General features: G+C 41.5%; 1 protein-coding gene across 1 annotated transcript in view; it reads right to left on the bottom strand.

Moving 5' to 3' along the window:
- The window catches only part of LOC126178859 (protein BANP-like), a 201628-nt gene that overhangs the window by 87557 nt on the left and 89392 nt on the right, over window positions 1-24679 (bottom strand). The window contains exon 6 of the mRNA XM_049924564.1: window positions 11889-12005. Within this exon, the coding sequence (XP_049780521.1) occupies window positions 11889-12005 (117 nt within the window). The remainder of the gene's footprint in view (window positions 1-11888; window positions 12006-24679) is intronic.

Genomic DNA, 24679 nt, shown 5'->3' with positions numbered 1-24679 from the left:
GAGCCACTCATGCCCGAATTAAGATTACAGCTCAAGATACATAAGAAACACAATCCAATTCGTCCAATAGTAAACTATGGTAACCCAGGGAGCTACCACCCATTTCAGTGACCATGGGACACCATCGGAACCACTGCCACCTGGTCACCCTTATGACTCATCTGCTTTTCCACTTCTGCTACCGCAGTGTTTGACAGTCAGAGAGAGACACTGCGACAAAATCTGTCGTGCAGTATGTCTGTGCAGGTGCTCCTCTACCACTATCTGTGTCTGGCTCCACTATGGCCATCTATGTATGTGGCTGTCGCAAGGCCCTCAGTCTTCTTCGTCTTAACTCACAGTATTATGCATGGGCCATTCTTTCATAAAAAACAATTTGCTGTTATACTGAAATATTCTAGTGGCTTATTATTTTGGACTGTGCGCTACATTTGTGACACTTGTATTGAACTTTTAACTGTAAAGTATATCAGTTGACTGACTTGCCATATTTACATTGTAAGTTATAACATACAAGGTGCGATTAAAAAATAAAGGGAATTTTTTGTTTTTCTTGAAGAATCTTTATTTATCATCAACATCAACTTTGGCCTCTTCAAAGTAATCCTCCTCAGATATAATACACTTGCGCCAGCACTTTTTCCAGTCTTGGAAGTACTCCTGAAACTCACTTTTTTTTATCGTGTTCAGTTCCTTCAGTTATTCTGGTATTTATCTCATCAACGATGGCAAAACCACATCCTTTCCATGGTTTTCTTCAACATCAGGAAAAGACAGAAGATGCATGGGGGACATGTACAGCAAATATGGTGGCTCAGACAACATAACAATTTTGTTTTTTGCCAAAAAATCATGAACAAACATTGAGGTATGAGAGGGAGCATTATCGTGATGCAATTTCCACAAGTTCTTTTGCCACAATTCTGGTAATTATCTTTGGACTGCTTGATGCAAATGGCGCATAGCTTCCAGGTAGTACTCTATTGATTGAACGATCATAAGGCAGAAACTCATGATGCATTATCCCATTGTAATTGAAGAAAACAGTGAGAAGAACCTTCACATGTGATTGAATTTGTTGAATGTTTTTGTCTTGGGCCTTCTGTCAGTTTACGTTGGGGCAATTGGGCCTTGGCTTTGATGTCATGCCCATATACCCATGTTGTGTCACCTGTTATAACTTTCTTCAGAAGTTCTGGATCACTGCCAACTTTACTCAGCAATTCCTGAGCGATGTCTGCACAACACCATTTTTGGTCAGAATTCAACAGTTTCACAACACACTTCATTGTCTTCAATGTCTCCTCAGTTCTCTTTGAAATATTTATACCATTTGTAAGCTTTTGTTTTCCTTGTGATATATTTGGCAAAAGCCACCGCCAACATTTCGAATGCTGCACTGCACTTTAATCAATTTTTCAAGCAAAATTTAATGCAAATAATTTAAACCACATTTTTCTAAAGTAAAAATTTGCCGGACACTTGAAAACAAGTCTAACATTTTCGACTGTCAACTAAACAGTGGAAAATGCAAACATACATCAGGAACAAGTATACTAATAAGATGAAAAGAATTAAAATTTGGATGTATACGGCCCACAACATTAAAAAACTCCCATTATTTTTTGATCATACTTGGCAATGACAATGCTCGAACATAGTGTTACACTGTGTTAACAGCACATCAGCTGCCATCATGCTTGTCCACAGATGTCAATTTTCAACAATTCTTGCAACAGCAGTTGGAAGGACAAAAGACCCAGAGGGCCCTCTTGGCCCAATTACTTACAACTCAACTCAGATAGTTACACATCTGCCACCATTCCTGCCTACAAAGAAACAGATGGCGACTAGGATGTGTACGAGAAGTGCCTCCAGCAACATTTCACTGCATTTAATGTACTGGACCCTGCAACTGTTAAAGTACTCTTTTTGTCTTGTATTCCAACCCAAACATATTGGCCATTTGCAAGCTTGCTAACACCTCCCCCCCCCCCCCCCCCCCCCAACCCCTTTCATCGAACAGACCCGGCTTGATTTTGATGAGATGCGCTCTCCCCATTTCCGTTGGTGCTGTCATGTTACATTGTCACAAGTCCAATTTCATCAATATCAAAAACATCTCAACCAGCCATACCGCGCATGGGTGGCAGAACTACAGGCACTCAGTAGAAAGTACTATTTCATTACTCCCAATGCTAAGGAATCACATGTGGAGGTTATGATTCAGGAAGCTATAATTTGTGTGGTCCCAGACTTGGAAGTACATCAAAAAGGTTGCTCAAAGTCAAAGCTGGCTGTCATTTAGAATCTTGGTAAGACGTGGCGGCCGTTACTTCCAACCTGGATAATTTGTACAGCGTAGCAGACAAGGAGGAAGTAACTGCTACAGAATGTAAACAAACCTCGCTCTGACTCCACTTCACAATCAAGTGACGAATTCTCGGTCCCTCGACAGGTACACACTTCCGCTGTGTGCAGATTGTTTCCATGAGAATTCCCAGGATAACTGGCCAGATAGGTGGGCATAATGCATCAATTTCAACAAAGACGGACATCTCTCTCCAGTATGTCGAGCCTCTGCATTTCGGCGCTCCCCTCAGCAGGATCAAATGGATATTGATGTAAACACTTCAGGCTGTCAAAACACAATGGTGGCACCCGTGAAATTGTTCATTACACTTGTGATGTGCAACACAGACATTCAACTACAGACAGACACTGGAGCTTCAGCTTCCCTGTTGAACATTCCTACATACCTCTAGATCAGTGCACTGTCGTTAGAACCAACTGCTCGCCGCCTAGCGATTTAATACAAGCATCAGATTCTGCTAAATTAAATGCATTTTGCTGTCAAGAGAGCAATATGTGAAGCCTTCAATGACTATTGTAGCCAAATATCATCAAATTACCTTTCACAAAACCCACAGAAGTTCTGGTCATGCATAAAGGCTGTTAGTAGTACCAAACTTACTGTCCAGTCACTCATGGAGTAAACCGGAATTGAAGTTGAGAGTAGCAAAACAAAAGCAGAAATGCTTAATTCTGTTTTCGAATGTTCCTTTATATAGGAAAACCCAGGAGTATTATCCCAACTTAATTCTTGTACCACTGAAAATATGAGTGAAACAGATTAATGTCAGTGGTGTTGAGAAACAGCTGAAATCATTAAAACTGAACAAAGCTCCACACCCCAATGGAATCTCTGTCAGATTCTGTACTGAATTTATGGCAAGTTAGCAACTCTTCTAACTATAATCTAATGTAGGTCCCTTGAACAAAAAACCATGCCCAGTTCTTCAAAAAGACACAGATAACTCCCGTCTAGAAGAAGGTTAGCAGAAGTGATCCACCCAAGTACCATCCCATATCCTTGACATCGATTTGTTGTAGAATCTTAAAACACATTCTGAGCTCAATCATAAAGAGGTCACCTTGAACAGAATGACCTCCTCCATGCCAACCAGCATGGATTTCGAAAACATAGATCACGTGAAAACCACTCCCACTTTTCTCACATGACACACTGAAAGCCATGTATCAATGCAGCGAAGTAGATACAGTTTTTCACAATTTGAGAACTGACGATTTCTTGGTAGAGGATGTAGCATGTTATTTTGGATGGAAAGTCATCAACAGATGTAGAAATAACTTTAGGCATACCCAGGAAAGAGTAGTAATGAACTTATGGACAATATTAATATTAACCTCTGACTTTTGACAGATGATGCAGTTATCTACAATGAAGTACAGTCTGAATGAAGCTGTACAAATATTCAGTCAGACTTTGATAGATTTAAAAGTGGTGCAATTATTTGCAGCTTGCTTTAAATGTCCAAAAATGTAAAATTGTGTACTTAAAATAAATAGTATTCTATGAATACAGTATTAGTGAGTCACAGTTGTAATCTATAAACTCATACAAATACTTGCGTGTAACACTTGATAGGAACACATAGTGGAATGATCACATAGGCTAAAATAAATAAACAAATAAAAATAAAAAAATAAAAACTAAAAAAAAAATCTGCCCAAACAGGCCATGTAGGCCCAACAGTTCCAACCAGCTCCCGTGTCATCCTCAGCAACCAGGTGCCACTGGATGTGAATATGAAGGGGTATGTGTTCAGCACATCACTTTCCTGGCCCAATCAAGTAGCTCCTTCGTTTGCCTCACAAGGGCTGAGTCCACCCCGCTTGCCAACGGCACTCGGCAGACTGGATTATCATCCATCCAAGTGGTAGTCAAGCGCGACAGCACTTAACTTTGGTGATCTTACGTCACCAGGTGTTACCGCTGCAGCAAGGCCATTGGCATCACAGAGGCTAGTCACAGGTAAAGCAAGCAGCAGATTTTGATTTATTGGTAGAATACTAGCGAAAGAGCAATCAGTCTACAAACTAGACTGCTTACAAATCACTTGTGTGACCCATCCTAGAATATTGCTCAAGTGTGGGGGACATGTGCCAAATAGAACTGGCAGGGGATAGTGATTGTATACAGAGATGGTCAGCACAAATTTACAGTTTCCCCATGCTCCATATTAAATGGACTGGGAAAAATCCCTAATAACTGGCACAGTGGGACATACCCTCTGCTATGCACTTCACAGTGGTTTGAAGAATATGAGACTTCACCTTCCTCTTAGTGTAGTGGAAACACAGCACTCTCTTTCAGCTTAGATGCATATTCTGCTTTTGGATTTGCTAGTGACAATTCAGTGGACCTTGTCTCTGACCACATTTCCTTTAAAGAACTAGAATACATTTGTAATGAGTGCCTGTGAGGAGCCTGTGGGGTGTGATAGGGTGGCAACAATTTCATAGCACACATTATATTAAAGCTATTGGTGCACTCTTTTTGCTTTCATGCATGGCACAGTAACAGACAAGTTGGACAGGTTGACAAATCTTGACATAACTGAAACCATCTGTCAGTGAGTGGGCAATATTGTAGGTGGTGATGAAGAAAACCTCGGGGTAGTGATTTTAAGATCTGAGTAGACTCAATGAGTGAAATAGACAATTATCCAATTCCAAAGTCCGAACACTCTTCACTCCGCTTTCAGGTGTGCTAAAATTGATCTGACCAAAGCTATTTGCAGCTTCCTCTTGACAAAGAATAACAAAAGCTATTAGTTGTCAACGTGCCACACAGCCTTTATAAGTTTAGGCATTTCATTTTTGGCTTAGTCATTGCCCACTGCCATTTTTTCAACAATTCCTCAAACAATTGCTTATGGATATTCCAGGATGCATTAATTAATTACGTGATATTGTTGCCATTGGTGACACAATTGAAGAACATTTACAGAGCTTTAGGAAACTGTTCTGTACTCTACAGACTGCTGGCCTCAAATGTTATCTCGAAAAATCCAAGTAATTTCCACCATCTGTCATATATCTTGATCACATCATCTCTCAAGGTGGACTTCAGCCTACGAATAAGCCTGTGGAAGTAGTGATCACAGAACACCAACTTGAAGGAGCTAGTCTTTCCTCAGGAAGCTGATTTGGTGTGGCAAATTCATTCCCAATGCTGTGGAGACTGCTCATCTGCTGAACAATCTCAGGAAGAAAGGTGTCTCATTCTCCTTATTGGCAGATTGCAAATAGGTATTCCAGATCCTCAAACAGGACTTATTCTTTGTGTTTTACCTACCACTTTCCAGCTGGAGAAGCAGCTGGTGGTAGCTAACAATATGTCTGAAAGGTGTTTGGCACCGTAATGTCAATGGATCTGAACAGCCGACTGTGTACACTTCCAAAGTGCTCAATGTTGCACAAAAGAAGTACTCTCAGATTGAAAAGGAAGAGCTCGTGATCACATTTACATTAAGAACATTCCATGTTTTTCTCTACAGCACCAAGTTCCACTTAATCATTAATCAAAAGCATCTGATATCATTCTTTGGTCTGGCTACTAAGCTGCCCAACTGAAAGGCCCATCGGCTCCAGAGGTGGACCCCTTTTGTTATCAGATATAACTATGACATACATTTCCGAAAACACTATTCAGCATGCATATGCGGATGCCCTGTCGTACCTCCCAATGGGTCCCGATCCAGAATTTGATAAAGAAAAGATCGTTTGTTTCCAATTAGAAGATGAGGCCCAGTAAGCTGTGGACCCCTTGGCAAGTGCGTCACTAAATCCTGTAAGGATGGCTGGACTTGATCCTTGGTTAGAACTCTAGCCCCCTATAGCACTATTTTCACCTCTGTCATACGCTCATTCTTGTACACAGCATTATTTTGCTAACAACAAACCAAAGCTCTCCACGGATAGCCCTTCAGGAACCCCTTCGGCTAGATATCCTGCTTCTACTGCACCAGGGACTTGGGATGTAACTCATACCAAGATGCTAGCCAGGCTCTATCTCTGATGGTCCAGAATTGACAAGCAGACCAGGCAGCTCATATAAGATTGTCATAAATGTGAAGCACGCCTGGCAGTACCTCGTCAATCCTTCTCGCACTGGCCTGTCCACTCATAGCCTTGGGAGAGGATTCATCTCGATTTTGCTGGCCTCTTTCTGGATGTCACCTGGTTGACAGTCACTTACCAAAGATTTCACTACATTGACAAATGCCATTCGGCCAATGCGGAGGCAACTATTAGGGCACTCACCAGAATTTTTCACCATAGACGGCCTTCCTTGCATGACTGTGTCAGATAGAGGGCCACAATTCTGGCAGCAGCGTTTTGACATTTTCTGCCAGCAGAAAGGCATTCAACACACCGTGTCACCACCTTTTCACCCTCAACATGACCTGCATGCACCTTCAAGACCCAGATGAAGATATTTGTCAGCGAATCACCTACAGACGATGATCTAACCCTTCTTTAAAGCATACAGGTCTACCGCAATTGGAGAGAAGTGTCCACTGGAGCTCCTCTATGGCCACCAACCTCGCATGCTCCCGATGTCGACTCTAGCTGTGCCGCCCCCCCACCACCATCTCCACACTTCACACAGGGCACCTGTGTGTGGGCATGAGGTTTCAGCCATCAGGATGACTAGATCCTATTGCCCAGCAGCAAAGGAGTGCTGTGTGTTCACTTTGGATGCAGGAGACAGGACAATGATCTGTTATCAAAACAAACTCCATTTATTGGGGGAGAACTGACCACAACTGTCCCCGATAACACTCCTGGATGGCCTTTGAGGCGATGCCACACAATGTTCCTTTACTTCCGTGTCTCTTTTTCCCATGCCAGCTTTCCTTCCTCCTTATTCACAACCTAGAATGCCGACCCAGCAGAAACACTGCCAAACTTCCCCAAACAGCACCTCCAGCTGAAGTGCCCTCACACTTTCAAGCCAGATGTGAAAATGAAGTGCCCCCTAGCACCCCCTCCACACCACCACGATCCTGTTGCCACTGCCAAGCAGGTACCTTCTGGCCGTTTGCCACCATCCTGTCCGACCGGGAGCATGTCGAGTCTGCATACCCCTCTGATGCTACTGTGGACTTTGGTTTTACCCGGCATGCTCTTCGGTGTCCTGGCAGGCACAAAGCCACATTCTGCACTGTTGCTCTTCAGCCCCATTATAGGGAAGGACTGTGGTAACCCAAGTGGCTAACACCACTTCGCCAGGCATCAGACACCATCTATATCACTGCCTCCAACTGACCACAGTTACGACTCTGCTTTTTGGATGTGTTACCGCAGGGTTTGGGCACCAGAGGGAGACACTGCTGCAAAATCTGTCGCACAAGATGTCCGTGCAGGTGGCATCCTAGCACCACATGCACCAAGCTTCACTTCTGCCATTTATTTATGGGCCTGCTACAAGTTGCTCAATCTTCTTCATCTTCGCTCCTAGTACTGTGCATTTGTTGATTTTTCTTTTGAACTGTGTCTTATGCTTGTGACTCTTGTGTCAAGCTTTAACTGTAAATATATCAGGTGACTGACTTTCCACATGATTATTTATGTTCGGAGTTACAACAGAACTGTAGAAACACCCCTGCATGTAAGATAACTAGTCTCCTCAATCAAATTCTTACGAAACTTATGCCTATGACAACAACTATTCAACACTGACCTCCCTGTTTGGTTTCAGCCGATGTTAAGAATCTATACTCTAATGTTTTGCTTAATGAAATGATAGATATTATTAGAAGATGTTTCCATAAATACAGAAAAATTTCAAGACAAAAGACAATCAGGTTCATTTAACTTTTACAGCTGATTACAAGTTTTAACTATTACATTTTTAATTGTAAGTTTTATATTCAAGACAATGGTTTAGCCATGCAGTCAGCATTTCAGGGATTACAGTTGACATTTTTATCAATGATCTAGAAGATGAGGCTTTAAGTCTGACCAAGACATTATGGGTAAAGTTGTTTATCATAAATGTTATTTTTGTGGTACGATCCTATGGGATCAAACGGCGGAGGTCATCAGTCCCTAAGCTTACACACTAATTAATCTAACTTATGCTAAGGACAAAACACACACACACACACACACACACACACACACACACACACACAACCCTACTCAAACCTTTGATGGGGGCAGCCGCATGAACCGTGACAAGGTGCCTTAGACCACACAGCTACCCCGCGCAAAGCAGCATATAAATGTTATGTAGATGATACTTTGTTCATTGCTGACAATTCTGATGAAGATATTGATGAAATAGTAAAAAAAGTTCAACAAATTCACAGAACTGAGTTTACTGTGGAGCACAAATTTGACAGCAGTTTACAATCCTTGATATGAACATTAAAGAGCAGGGCAATAAGCACACATTTACCGTTTACAGGAACTGAACAACAACTGATGCTGTGATTCCTAATGATTCAGGCCATCCATAGGCTTATAAAGAAACAGCCTTCTGTAGTTTAGTATTCTAGTGCACAGGGCAGCCAATACGTCAATGAGTAGGAAGGGTAGAGAGATGAAAATAAACATCATTAAGAAGACAGCAGATAAAAACAGTTACTATGTGGACATTGTTCATAAATTGCTCTGTAAAGGTAATAGGCACAGAAAGAAGAAACCTAATGCAGAGAAAGTGAAAATGATCACGATGGCACAGTGTGGAAGAATCTCACAGAAGATCACAAACATTTTTAAATTGTACGATGTTCAAATAGCATTCCAAATAATTCAGTGAGTTATAAGCTGAAGCATGATGTTAGTATTAAGATAAAGAAGTTCGAAAGATCTGGAGCTTACAAAATTCAATGCATATCCTTTAATTCAAAAAAATTGGACAGACGAAGAACATTTTTGATCAGACATTAGGAACATAAAGATGCATTCAGATTAAGTAATTATAGCAAACCAGCTGTTGTGAATCACATATATGAAACAGTCTTTCCACTGAAGAGAATAGAAGAAGACTTAGAAATCTTGTGCATAGAAAAGAAAGGGAGGCAATACAGCAATATTCTGAATTCAAAGTGAAAGACAACAAAATGTGATTTCTTAGCAGCATTGTAGAATTATTTTAGGACTGATACATGATTATAAATTTATACCTCTATGATGGAACAGTTACAGACTAAAGATTGTAGGCTTTGGAAATGAAGAAAAGGAGATAATTATTAGCACATCATTCCCAATAGTTACAGTTACACAGTAATATAGTGGACAGGGCCTGTTATAGTGGGTGGTGTGAGAGGAGAGGGGTGGTCACTGACAGATGTTGACAATTTTAAAGTAAAATGAGGACCCTCATCCCAATGTGATTTAATTCTATTTTATGTTATGAACATCACAATTGTTATTGCTGAGATATTTTAGTGCTTCACCTTCATGAGTATATTTTACAACTTTATGATGAGAGCACTGTATCTCAAAACACATTGTTGAGCTATGTGTAGGACAGAAATATGGTTGAATGCTACCAATTATTACTGTAAAAACTTAAACCATTACATAACATCCGTAATGGATAATATAAAAAAGATGTTTAGGGGCAGGTGATTGGGAAGACCAGGACGCTTTGCAAGGACAATTTCCATCAATGTAATTCAGATCAGCTTTTATTTAAGAGGAAAAGGTTTGGGGGGGGGGGGGGGGCACAAGTTGTAAAGCATTCCTTAATGTCAAACACATTGCGCTCAGCAGCATGCTCCACCACTGGGTGGTCATCTCTCCTCTTTGGCACAGTTTGACAGTGCCATTCATCTGGGCAGCTGGTTGGTGGCCGTGCCCACACAAAAGGCTGCACACAAGTTACAACATGATGAACCACATTATTTCACAGATTTGGTAGGCAGTGGGATATCACGTTGGGAGCAGTGAAATAAGATTGTGCTTAGGATGTTCCTAGAGAAATTTATTTTTGTACTGCTAAATAAATGTGAAATACTTAGTTCTTACACTGACATCATCAGTTTTGCTGAAGACCAAAAGCTTCATCTGGTCATAGAAACCAAAGCAGAGTCAAAATATAAAAACTACCAATGATGTTGTGCCATCTCCAGATGGCTGAAATAAATTTTATTCTGACAGCAGGATATCAAATAGTGCAGTAAATTTACTAATTTCTTATGCTGACCTGCAATAATCTAGTATATAAAGCTTACTTATTTCTTACACTGACCTGCAATAATATAGCACATAAAGCTTTCATAAAGATACACAAATAACTACCTCATCTTCATCCACAACGCCATCCTGCAGAGAAATGTGACAGGTCACACACACACACACACACACACACACACACACACACAGGTGACAAAAGTCATGGGATAATGGTATGCACATATACAGTTGTGCAGTAATATTGCACACACAAGGTATAAAAGGACAGTGCATTGATGGAGCTGTCATTTCTATTCAGGTGATTCATGTGAAAAGGTTTCTGATGGGATTATGGCTGCAAGATGCGAATCAACAGACTCTTTGAATGTGGAATTGTAGTTGGAGGCAGATGCGTGGGACATTCTACTTCAGAAATTGTTAGGGAATTCAATGTTCCAAGATCCACAGTGTCAAGAGAGTGCCGATGATATCATATTTTAGGCATTACGTCTCACCAAACACAACACAGTGGCCAATGGCCTTCACTTAATGACTGAGAGCAGCAGCGTTTGTGAGAGTTGTCACTACTAACAAACAAGCAACACTGCATGCAAGAACTGCAGAAATCAATGTGGGATGTACAATGAATGTATCAGTTAGAACTGTGTAGCAAAATCTGATGTTAATGGGATATGGCAGCCGACGACCAACATTGAGTGCCTTTACTAACAGCAGAGCATCACCTGCAGTGTTTCTCCTGGGCTTGTAACCATATTAGATGGACCCTAGAGAACTGGAAAAGTGTGGCCTGGTCACAAGTCTCAATTTCAGTTGGTAATAGCTGATACCAGGTTTCAAATGTCTTGCAGAGTCCACAAAGCCATGGACCCAAGTTGTCAACAAGGCACTGTGCTACCTGGTTCTGGTTCCATAATAATGTGGGCTGTGTTTACATGGAACAGACTGGGTCCTCTGGTCATTGACTGGAAATATTTATGTTCAGGCACTTGCAGTCCATATGCAGCCATTCATGGACTTTATGTTCCCAAACAATGATGGAATGTTTATGGACGACAATGCATCACATCACCGGGCCACAGCCATCCATGACTGGTTTGGAGAAATTCTGGAGAAATGAAGTAAATAATTTTTCCACCCAATGAACATTTGTGGGATATAACTGAGAGATCAGTTCATGCACAAAATCCTGCACCGGCAACACTTTCACAGTTGTGAATGGCTATAGTGGCAGCATGGCTCATATTTCTACGAGGGCTTCCAATGACTTGTCGAGTCCATGCCGTGTCGAGCTGCTGCACTACACTGGGCAAAAGAAGGTAAAACACAATATTGGGTGGTTTCCCGTGACTTTTGACATGTCAAATACTAACCTGTGTTTCTATTTCCTCTACAGTATCATCTTCGGTAAACTGACTTGAGGTTATAATAAGTGGATCGCCATCTTCACAGATTAGCTGATGACTGGAAGCATCGTTTGAGCTAGTATTCTGCAACAATTCACCAACCAATTTTTTACAGAATTTTTTCTAGATACTGCATAACTTAAGACAGTGAATCAACAAAAATGATAGCAAAGGCTCCTGAAAATGGCATGAAACAAAATAATGATGATGATGATGAGGAGGAGGATAATGATAATGATAATAACAACAACAATTAATAACAACAACAATTAATACTACTACTACTACTACTACTACTACTACTCCTAATAATAATAATAATAATAATAATAATAATAATAATCTTTCAAGGAATGAACAAAAGCTACACCGTAGTAAATGTACATTCTCTAGTCATTGTGGTAAACGAAAAACACTCACTCAGATGGAGTAAATAAATTGTGGGCAAGTGGAAGACATCATCTGTAAAATTCTAGAGAAGCATACAGGCTTTTAATACGCAAATTGGTAAAAAGAGAAAATTACAAAACACTGTTGCACAGATCCTGTTCACTGTACAACAAATCAAAATGTGGAAAGCAACATATCAAAATGGGGAGAGAATCTTACAACTTTGCAAGGAATTCAATCCAATCATAAAATCAATTTTCTCCCAACAATCGTTCAGAAAACAGAAAACTTGGGATATTATCAAACTCCAACTTTTGTGAGTTCCCAACAGATCATGCTATTGGAAAAAAGGCACAACAGCAGATCCAAAAAGCCAAACCCCTAAGAAATGCAAGCCTCAACTCAGATCACTATCTCTCAAAAAAAGGTTCAGCTTCTTCCAAGGAACACCACGAGGGGTCTTCAGAGAAAAATCAACATGCTCTGTACAGAAATGTTCAAGTGTAACAAAAAGTTCATCCAGAAGTTGAGGTTGCAAGGACCACATAACCAAGAGCAACTACAAGAAACACTAACCAAGAGAGCTAACAAACCTGCCACACTAATAAAAGAAACATCCATGGGGGAGGGGGGAAGGGGGGGGGGGGGGACGACGACACAACAAATGTGATTTGATCTTGAGCAAAAACAGCTCACATGGCAGAAATGGAACCACAGAAGAACCAGGACAACCAGACAAAATTCCTGGACTTGAGCAAACTCGCTGCCAAAGCTAATTGTGGGGTAAAACATGCTTTTGGTAAGAATTACCAAGTGCTCTGTGGAAGCTGTTTTTGGACATGAGATGAATTACCTGTTGTTCATAAACAATTAGATCTCGCCCTTAGCACTGTCAAGTGACTGAATGTGTTCGGAGGCCTCCTGAGAAACATAAACCAGATACGCTACAGGTACCTCTCGTACTGCCTTGTCTCCTTTACAGGAAGTAAAGGATCTGTCAGCACTTATCCACTTGAACTGAGCTGCATATCATTGATAGGTCTAAGGGCCTTGTAACAAAGAGAGTGAGTCCCCTAACAAGTCTGAGGTGATGTCTTCCACTGAAACTGAAACAGACCCAGCAAGACATATTTTTCTGTTGGCAAGCCTATTGTGTCCCACATCATGGGGAATGAATGGTAGGGACTTAATGGTGAATAATTGAACCTCTTAGTGAAATGACAGCAAGCAATGGGAAAGACCCACCTTTTGCTATCTATGTGTATGTCTGGCAACCTCATTGAGGAGACTATCCTGACTGCCATTGAAAGAATACGCTGTAATGTGTAACCAACTGTGGATTGTGGTGCAATGCATGCTGTCTGGGCTCCAAACTCATACCTGGATCATTCCAGTGACTGGCAGAGAATGTAGAGAAGACCAGCCTTGCTTGCGGACCTGCACGAAAGCTCACAGTCTGCAGCATTCTCCCCAGAATTGATTGTGGCTCCCTGATTGTAAGTTGAGTTTTAGACTTGAATCAGAGACTTCTAAGGTTCTATGAAAAGCTGGGCTGTGACTTCTTAGACTTACATCATAGAGCTGAGAGCTGCAGGTTCCCCCAAATGGGTCAGGGGCTGCTACCCAGGTAGCTGACTGTACACTGAGTACACACAAGGGTTTCTTAGATTAGGCAACTCTTCCTTCAATTGAGAAAATGATAGCTGTACAAGATTCCTAAGAATTGGCATGAGATCCAAGGAAATTTTTCCCATAAATGACACTATTAAAATCCTAGTGACCAAGTGTTGAACTATTTGCTACAAAATGGCAGAGTATGAAGCACTTTTAAAAAGCAGTGAAGCTTACATAATATTAAACCATGGAAAATCCATGATGGAATGTAATAATGAGTGTGGCTTAGCTGCCAGAGGCTGCAGTTGTGTGTGTGTGTGTGTGTGTGTGTGTGTGTGTGTGAGAGAGAGAGAGAGAGAGAGAGAGAGAGAGAGTTGCTTTTGCTTGTGTTTATGTTTGGGTGTATGTCATCTACTTTCGACAAAGGCCTTGATGACCAAAAGCTTATATTGTGACAGTCTTTTTGTTGTGCTTATCTGCGACTCAGCATCTCCATTATATGGTGAGTGGCAACTTTCCTTTAAATAATATTAGATACAGAAGACTCACTAAAACCCAAAATTGACAGCAGTACGATTTTTGGGGTAAATCTAACTATATATCAAAAGGATAGGCCGGTGGGAAAAGGAAGGGGTGTATCCATCACAGACAACAAGAAACTCAAATTCACCAAAGTAGAAACTGAAGATGCGTGTGAGAGTATTGGGGATAAATTTATAACTGGATCTTTCTATCAACCACCAGAACTATACCCAGAAGTAACTGAAAAATTCAGAGAAACACCCTTACCATTAATACATATGTTTCTCAGTCTTGCTGTCATTGATATTACTATCCAACAATCCATTGGGGCCAAGACACCCAGTCAAACAATAGTAAATGCCTTTTCTGAAAACTTCCTAGAACAGATAATTCAGGATTACACTCATGAAAGAAATGATTTGGATCTAATGACACTATATAGACCTGACTTGTTTGAGGAACTCTGCACTGAACCTAGCATTAGTGAGCAAGAGACAGTTGCAGCAACAACAAATACCAACGCACAAATGACAAAATAAGTAGAAATGGTTAATGGCAAATCTCATATAAAGATGTGAAACAAATACTAACAAAGAGATAGAGGGGCTGGCCAGAACTTACCTCAGCTCAGTACAGCCGATAGATACACAAAAAACAGAACCGAAAATTTATGTTCCTAGCTTTCGGAACAAATGTTCCTTCATCAGGGAGGAGAGAGGGGGAAGAAAGGGAAGAAGGGAAAGTGGATTCAGTTACTCACAACCCAGGTTATGAAGCAACAGGGAAAGGAAAACAGGTAGGATAGCAAGGATGGAGGCATGGTTGTCAGAGGGAAGCCAAAGACACCCTACCGTAAGTACTGTGCCAGTTTCAAACCAAAGAGGATGCATACAGAAGTAAAGAGGTATATAATATAAAGATAAACACAACTATGTAGGATGAAAAGATGCGTGATTGGCTAAAGATGAAAGGGAAAGAGGAGAAGACTGAAGAGTAAATGGGAGTGAGGTTGTTTAATGTAGGTTCAGTCCAGGGAGATGGCGGGATGAAAGGATGTGTTGGAGTGCAAGTTCCCATTTCCGCATTTCAGAGGGCCTGGTGTTGGGTGGGAGAAGCCAAATGGCACATACGGTGTAGCAGGTTCCTAGGTCCCTAGAATTATGCTGGAGGGCATGCTCCGCTACTGGGTATTGGACATCTCCTAGGCGGACAGTTTGTCTGTGTCCGTTCATGCGCTCAGCCAGTTTAGTTGTTGTCATACCGATGTAAAAGGCTGTGCAGTGCAGGCATGTCAGCTGATAAATGACATGTGTAGTTTCACATGTGGCCCTGCCTTGAATTGTGTATGTTTCACCAGTAGCGGGGCTGGAGTAGATGGTTGTGGGGAGATGCATGGGGCAGGTTTTGCAGCGGGGTCGGTTACAGGGGTAGGAACCGCTGGGTAGAGAAGGTAGTCTGGGAATATTGCAGGGTTTAACAAGGATGTTACGGAGGTTATGGGGGCGACGAAAGGCAACTCTGGGTGGTGTGGGGAGAATTTTGTCAAGGGATGATTTCATTTCAGGGGTTGACTTCAGAAAGTCATATCCCTGGCGGAGTAATTTGTTGATGTATTCGAGGCCAGGATAATACTGGGTGACAAGGGGGATGCTTCTGTGTGGTCTGGGGGTAGGAACATTGTTGTTGGATGGGGAGGAATGTATTGCTCGGGAGATCTGTTTGTGGACAAGGTCTGCAGGATAGTTGTGGGAGAGGAAAGCACTGGTCAGGTTATTGGTGTAATTGTTGAGGGATTCGTCACTGGAGCAGATACGTTTGCCACGTATACCTAGGCTGTAGGGAAGGGAGCTTTTGATGTGGAATGGATGGCAGCTATCAAAGTGAAGGTACTGTTGTTTGTTTGTGGGTTTGATATGGACAGAGGTGTGGATGTGAGCTTCAACAAGATGAAGGTCAACATCCAGGAAGGTGACTTGGGTTTTGGAGAAGGACCAGGTGAAATTCAGATTTGAAAAGGAGTTGAGGTTATGGAGGAAATTAAGGAGTGTTTCTTCACCATGAGTCCAGACCACAAAGATGTCATCTATAAACCTATACCAGGCCAGGGGAAGCAGCTGTTGGGTCTACAGGAAAGACTCCTCCATGCGGCCTATGAAGAGGTTGGCATAGGACGGAGCAATCCTGGTTCCCATGGCCGTTCCCCTGATTTGTTTGTAGGTCTGGCCTTCAAAAGTGAAGTAATTATGGGTGAGGATGAAGTTGGTAAGTGTGATAAGGAATGAGGTTTTTGGAAGATCTTCGGGTGGGCGTTGGGAGAGGTAGTGCTCAAGGGCAGAGAGACCATGGGTATGTGGGATGTTTGTGTAAAGGGATGTAGCATCTATGGTGACAAGAAAGGTTACAGGTGGGAGAGGAGTGGGAATGGATTTGAGGCGTTCTAGAAAGTGGTTTGTGTCTTTGATGTAGGATGGGAGTGTGCAGGTGATAGGTTGGAGGTGTTGGTCTACAAGAGCTGAGATACGTTCTGTTGGGGCTTTGAAGCCTGCTACAATGGGACGGCCAGGATGGTTCTCTTTGTGCATTTTGGGTAAAAGGTAGAAGGTAGGGGTACGTGGCTCAGGTGGAGTGAGTACGTCTATGGAAGCCGTTGTGAGGCCTTGTGAGGGATCATGGATTTTTAGGATTTTCTGCAGCTCAGTCTGGATGGAGGGAATAGGATCCTGGGTAACAGCTTTGTAGGTTGAGGTGTCGGAGAGTTGACGCAGTCCTTCTGCCACATACTCCACACGGTTAAGTACCACAGTTGTGGAGCCTTTATCTGCCGGGAGGATGACAATAGAGTGGTCTGTTTTCAGCTCCTTAATGGCACGGGATTCAGCTGGGGTGATGTTGGGGATTGTCGGGATGTTCTTCAAGAAGGACTGGGAGGCAACACTGGATGTGAGGAATTCCTGAAATGTCTGCAAGGGATGGTTTTGAGGGAGGGGAGGAGGATCCCTTTGAGAAGGTGGTCGGAACTGTTTTAGACAGGGTTCAACACTAGGTCTAGTATTTGGGGGCTGTGTTTGGGTAGTGAAATGATATTTCCAGTTGAGGTTCCGGGTGAATGAGAGGAGATCTTTAACCAGGGCAGTGTCGTTGAATTTAGGCGTGGGGCTAAAGGTTAAGCCTTTTGATAGAACAGATGTGTCTGGAGGAGAGAGGGATCTGGATGAGAGGTTTAGAACTGAATTGGGACTGGATATGCGGCATTTGACTGTGGTTATAGTTGAGATTTGGTCTGTGTGGGGTATGTGTTGCGATGGGGAGATTGAGTAGGGTGGCTAGGCTAGGTTTGTTGGCTATGAGGGGGGTTTGTTGAAGGTTCTGTTGTGGTTGGTGTTTGTGAGGGATAAGGAGAGGGACCCCACTTCTTAGGTGTTGCACTAGCACTGTGGATAGCTTTTTCAGGTGGTGTGTGGCATGGAACTCAAGTTTGCAGCTGGCTTCTAGAATGATGTTCCTGAGTGTGTTCTCCAAGCAAGGGTTTGAGAGGTGGAGGACTTTGAAGAGAGATAGGAGCTGTTGGGAGTGGTGGTTACATGAAGTAGTGTAGAGATTCAGGACAAGTTGGGTAAGGGCTAAGGATTGAAGGTTCTGGAAGTCCAGGAGAGACTGGTGGAAGGAGGAATTGCACCCAGAGATGGGAACTTTTAAGTTAAGTCCTTTAGGGGTAATTCCAAAGGTTAAGCAGGACCGGAGGAAAAGTATGTGGGATTGCAGTTCGGCTACGGTGAATGCATGTTTCCGGAATGAATGTAAATAATGTGGTATAGGATTAGGGTACATAGTGGGTAACTGGTGGGTAGGGAAATTAAACAACTTAAGTTAAAATAGTAATCATAAGAAGGAATAAAACACAGAGGGAAGGACGAGAAAGAAAGAAATTGTGTTGGTAACGTTCAATACCAAAGGAAGAACACTAAATAAGAAAAATACGGAAAAAGTTGACCAGACAAAGCAAGTATGTCCAAATCAGGGGAAAAGAACACACATTGCTCAAAAACAGATATAGCGAGTGGCGAAAAAAAAAAAGATCGCGCCTGCCGCAAAAAAGATCGCGCGTGGCGCAGAAATGTCCCAAAAAAATTTTCCTGTGGCAGAGAAAGATAGCCAATGGCACAAAATTATTGCCAGCAACACGAAATCGACGGAAATGGATGATACTGGTAGGTGTGGAAGAGATTGTTGGCAGTGATTGTTGGCTGGAAAACAGTGAATAACGAACATTAATACTATGGAATGTTAAATACATAAATCAATAATATAAAAAGAGAAGTGGACTATAAATGGAACAAGATAATATGAGGAAAATGAAACTAGCACAGTTGGTGGCGAAAATATTTCTTTATGTATATATAGAACACTGAAGAAGAGAAAGTGTTTAGATGACAGATGTAAGTGATAGCTAACAAAAGGGACAAAACAATGAAGGATGTGGACCATATAGGTGATCTAAATGATTAATGGAAAAATCTCATATAAAGATGTGAAACAAATACTAACAAAGAGATAGAGGGGCTGGCCAGTACTTACCTCAGCTCAGTACAGCCGGTAGATACACAAAAAACAGAACCGAAAATTTACGTTCCTAGGTTTCGGAACAAATTTTCCTTCATCAGGGAGGAGAGAGGGGAAAGAAAGGGAAGAAGGGAAAGTGGATTCAGTTACTCACAACCCAGGTTATGAAGCAACAGGGAAAGGAAAACAGGGAGGGTAGCAAGGATGGAGGCATGGTTGTCAGAGGGAAGCCAAAGATATTCTACTGTAAGTACTGTGCCAGCTTCAAACCAAAGAGGATGCATACAGAAGTAAAGAGGTATATAGTATAAAGCCTTTTACATTGGTATGACAACAACTAAACTGGCTGAGCGCATGAACGGACACAGACAAACTGTCCGCCTAGGAGATGTCCAATACCCAGTAGCAGAGCATGCCCTCCAGCATAATTCTAGGGACCTAGGAACCTGCTACACCGTATGTGCCATTTGGCTTCTCCCACCCAACACCAGGCCCTCTGAAATGCGGAGATGGGAACTTGCACTCCAACACATCCTTTCATCCCGCCATCCCCCTGGACTGAACCTACATTAAACAACCTCACTCCCATTTACTCTTCAGTCTTCTCCTCTTTCCCTTTCCTCTTTAGCCAATCACGCATCTTTTCATCCTACATAGTTGTGTTTATCTTTATATTATATACCTCTTTACTTCTGTATGCATCCTCTTTGGTTTGAAACTGGCACAGTACTTACAGTAGGATGTCTTTGGCTTCCCTCTGACAACCATGCCTCCATCCTTGCTACCTTCCCTGTTTTCCTTTCCCTGTTGCTTCATAACCTGGGTTGAGAGTAACTGAATCCACTTTCCCTTCTTCCCTTCCTTTCCCCTCTCTCCTCCCTGATGAAGGAACATTTGTTCCAAATGCTAGGAACGTAAATTTTCGGTTCTGTTTTTTGTGTATCTATCGGCTGTACTGAGCTGAAGTAAGTACTGGCCAGCCCCTCTATCTCTTTGTTAGTATTTGTTTCACATCTTTATACAAAATAAGTAGAAAGATTTTCATGTTCAGAAAACTAGATAAAAAAGCAGAAATGTCATATCTCAACAAGGAACTATCTCAATGAGCAACCTGAATATTTAGCTCTGGTCAGAAGCATCTGGAGGAGTAAGGAAACTTATAAAAGAACAGCAATTACTGCACAATAGGTGTAAAACAATGTGTCAGACAATACACATTAAACAAAACATGTTTGGCAATACATGAAGCATTAAAAGAGTACCATTCCAGAATCTTATTGAAAGACCTCTCACAGAACCAAAATAAATTCTGGTCACCCGTAAAGGCTGTCAGTAACACCAGTCTTAGTGTCCAGAGACTCATGGATGACACAGGAACTGAAACTGGAGGTAGCAAAGCAAAAGTTGAAGTGGTAAACACCATTTTCAAATGTTCTTTCACAAGGGAAGACCCAAGAGTAATGTCCCAGTTTAATTCTCACACCACTGCTAAGAAGAGTAACATAGATAATAGTGTCAGTTATGATGAGAAACATCAAGTACTGCTAAAACTGAAAAAAAATCTCCAGGGCCCTATCAGATTTTCTACAGAATTTGCAGCTGGCTTAGGGCATATTTTAATCATAATAATCACAGATCCCTCAAACAAAAACTATGACAAGTGCCAAAAGAAAGAACAGGTAACACCCACCTACAAGAAGGGAAGCAGAAGTATTCCACAAAGCTACCATGCAATATCAATGACATCCATCTGTTGTAGAAAAATATATTCTGAGCTCAAAAGTACTGAGGTATATTGAATACAATGACCTTCTCCATATAAAACAGCACAGTTTCGAAAAATGATCATGTGAAACTCAACTTCTGCTTTTCTCACATGACTTCCAGGAAGCCACTGATTATGTCAGTCAGGTAAATGCAGTAATTTCTTGATTTCCGAAAACCACTTGACTCAGTACCACACCAATGTTTAATAATGAAAATACGATCACATGGGCCATCAAACAAAATTTGTGACTGGACTGAATACTTCTCAGTAGGTGGGTGCAGCACATTATCTTGGATGGAAAGTCGTTGACAGATACAGAAGTAATTTCAGATATGACCCAGAGAAGTGTTTTGAAGACAATTTATTTATCTGTAATTAAGTACTAGGCCTATGTGAAAAATCTGAATAAATATTCAATCAGATCCTGATAAGATTTCATAGTGGTGCAGAGATTGGTAACTTATTTTAATTATCAGAAACTTAAAATTTTTATTTTAAAAAATGCAAAAACGTTGTAGCCTACAGTTAAAATATCAAAGACTCACAATCAGAATCAGTCAACTCATACAAATAGTCAGGTGTTAACATTTTGTAGCGGTATAGGATGAAATAATCACATAGGATTAGTTGTAGGTAAAGCAGGTGGTAGACTTCAGTTCATTGGTAGTATAGTAGGGAAATACAATCAATCTACAAGCGAAACTGTTTACAAAACTTTTGCATGGCCCATCAAAAATGATTCAAATGGCTCTGAGCACTATGGGACTTAACATCTGTGGTCATCAGTCCCCTAGAACTTAGAACTACTTAAACCTAACTAACCTAAGGACATCACACACATCCATGCCCGAGGCAGGATTCGAACCTGCGACCATAACAGTCGCGCGGTTCCGGACTGCGTGCCTAGAACCGCTAGACCACCGCGGCCGGCTGCATGGCCCATCCTAGGATACTGAACATATACATAGAAGGGCAGCATGAATAGTCACAGGTTTGTACAACCCACAGGAGAAAATCATAGAAATACTGAAGTACCTGAGCTGGCAGGCACTTAAAGACAGGCACCTAATATCCCATGAGAGTGTATTTAAAAAGTTTCAGTACCCTACATTAACTGAGGAATTTGGAAATATGCCACAAATACTCAATGCACTGCTGCAGTCGGGATGGCAAAAAAAGATCAGACTAATTATAGTGAGCACAGAACTGAGAAGGTTTATTTATTTATTTATTTATTTATTTATTTATTTATTTATTTATTTTGCATTCAATCTGTGAACAGAACTGGAAGAAACTGTAACACTTGGTACAATGAAAGTACCCTCTGCCATGCACTTGAAATTGGTGTTGCTGAATATGGATATTGATGTACATCTAGACGTACACACTGCTTGATGCAGCCATCAGCCTATTGCTTGCTGGTATCACACAGTCATCATCTAGGAGGGGAACTGAGATGAGTGCTATAAACTTGATCAGAGAGGCTGGGGTTGGTAGCAAGTGGACCATCTCACAAGTATATAATATGCAAACCTAGCTGGGATGCATACTAATAACAGATTGCTGCTGCCTATTCTCAGTCCTGATGTGTAGCCAGCACTTGTTGAATATATACTCCTTGTTGCTAAAAGTGACATTTAGGCAGAGTACCAACCCGTAGGTGACTCTCCATTCAATCCACATAATGATAGCTGAACGAAACCCAGAAGTATCAGTGTAAGATTGAAAGAAATGCCTTCCACAGGTGAGGGTATTAAAATCCTAATGGTAAATTGCCGAAGCATTTGCAACATTAAAAACAGTGAAGCTCACATAATACTAGGTACAGAAAGCTGGTTAAACCTGAAATTGATAGCAGTGAGATTTTTGGGGAAAATTTACGTGTATATCAAAGAATAGAGAATAGAAGCTTTCGAAATGTGGTGCTACAGAAGAATGCTGAAAATTAGATGGGTAGATCACATAACTAAAGAGGAAGTATTGAATAGGATTGGGGAGAAGAGAAGTTTGTGGCACAACTTGACCAGAAGAAGGGATCGGTTGGTAGGACATGTTCTGAGGCATCAAGGGATCACCAATTTAGTATTGGAGGGCAGCATGGAGGGTAAAAATCGTAGGGGGAGACCAAGAGATGAATACACTAAGCAGATTCAGAAAGATGTAGGTTGCAGTAGGTACTGGGAGATGAAGAAGCTTGCACAGGATAGAGTAGCATGGAGAGCTGCATCAAACCAGTCTCAGGACTGAAGACCACAACAACAACATCAAATGGACAGGAAAATGGGATATGAAGGTGGTGTATTTGTCATAGTAGACAGGAAACTCAAATACACATAGAAATTGAAGCTGCATGTGAGACTGTTTGGGCGAGGCTCAGTATCATGGATGGGCGTAAAATGACAATCGGATCCTTCTATCGTCCACCAGACTTATCTTCTGAAGTAACTGAAAACTTTAGAGAAAACCTCAGTTCACTTCTATGTAAGTTCCCCAACCACATTGTAATCACCGGTGGAGACTTTAATAACCCAACATTTCATTGGGAAAATCACAGTTTTGTTAGTGGTGGATGCGAGAAGGCATCCAGTGAAACATTAGTAAATTCCTTCTATGAAAACTACCTAGAATAGGTAGTTAGGAAATCTAATAGATCTAAAGGCAACAAATAGACCTGACCTCTTTGAGGATGTCCACGTCAAAACTGGTATCACTGACCATGATGTGGTTGTGGCAACAATGATAACCAAAGTACAAAGAACAACTAAAAGAAGCAGAAGGGCATATATATACTCAGTAGACTAGATAATGAATCAGTTATGTCATACCTCAGTGAAGAGCTTGAAACTTCCAGCGCAGGTCACGAGCATGAAGAGGAACTAAGGATCAAGTTTAAAAGAAGAGTTGACCATGCACTGGATAGATATGTACCCAGGTAGAATAGTTCATAATGGGAGGGAACCTCCATAGTATACAGTCACTGTAAAGAAACTTCTAAAGAAACAGAGATTACTGCATAAATAGGTATAAAACAAAGCGTAAGACTACAGACAGAGAAATGCTGAATGAAGCATGTTTGGCTGTCAAGAGAGCAATGTGTGGTGCCTTCCATGGCTATCGTAGCAGAATATTGTCAAATGATATTTCACAAAACCCAAAGAAATTCTGGTCATATGTAAAGGCTGTTGGTGGCACCAAAGCTAATGTCCAGTCCATAGTGAAAGAGAGGAAGGGAAATTGAGGGTAGCAAAGCAAAAGCTGAAATGCTTAACTCAATTTTCAAATGTTCCTTTAGAAAGAAAAACTCATGAGAATTGCCCCAGTTTAATCCTCATACCACTGAAAAGATGAATCAAATAAGTATTAGTGTCACTGATGTTGAGAAACAGCTGAAATAGTTAAAACTGAACAAAGCTTCCTGTAAGACTTTATACTGAATTTGCGGCTGAATTAGCCTCTCTTCTAACTACAATCTATCGTAGATTCCTCGAACAAAAAACCATGCCCAGTTCTTGGAAAAAGCACAGGTCTCACTTGTCTACAAGAAGGGCAGTAGAAGTGATCCACAAAATTGTTGTTGTTGTGCTCTTCAGTCCAGAAACTGGTTTGATGCAGCTCTCCATGCTACTCTATCCTGTGCAAGCTTCTTCATCTCCCAGTACCTACTGCAACCTACATCCTTCTGAATCTGCTGAGTGTATTCATCTCTTGGTCTCCCTCTATGATTTTTACCAACCATGCTGCCCTCCAATACTAAACTGGTGATCCCTTGATGCCTCACAACATGTCCTACCAACCGATTCCTTCTTCTAGTCAAGTTGTGCCACAAACTTCTCTTCTCCCCAATTCTGTTCAATAGCTCCTCATTAGTTATGTGGTCTACCCATCTAATCTTCAGCATTCTTCT

This window comes from Schistocerca cancellata, chromosome 1 (assembly GCF_023864275.1).
Source record: "Schistocerca cancellata isolate TAMUIC-IGC-003103 chromosome 1, iqSchCanc2.1, whole genome shotgun sequence".
Lineage (NCBI taxonomy): Eukaryota > Metazoa > Arthropoda > Insecta > Orthoptera > Acrididae > Schistocerca > Schistocerca cancellata.
This window is presented reverse-complemented; position numbering and strand designations above follow the sequence as displayed.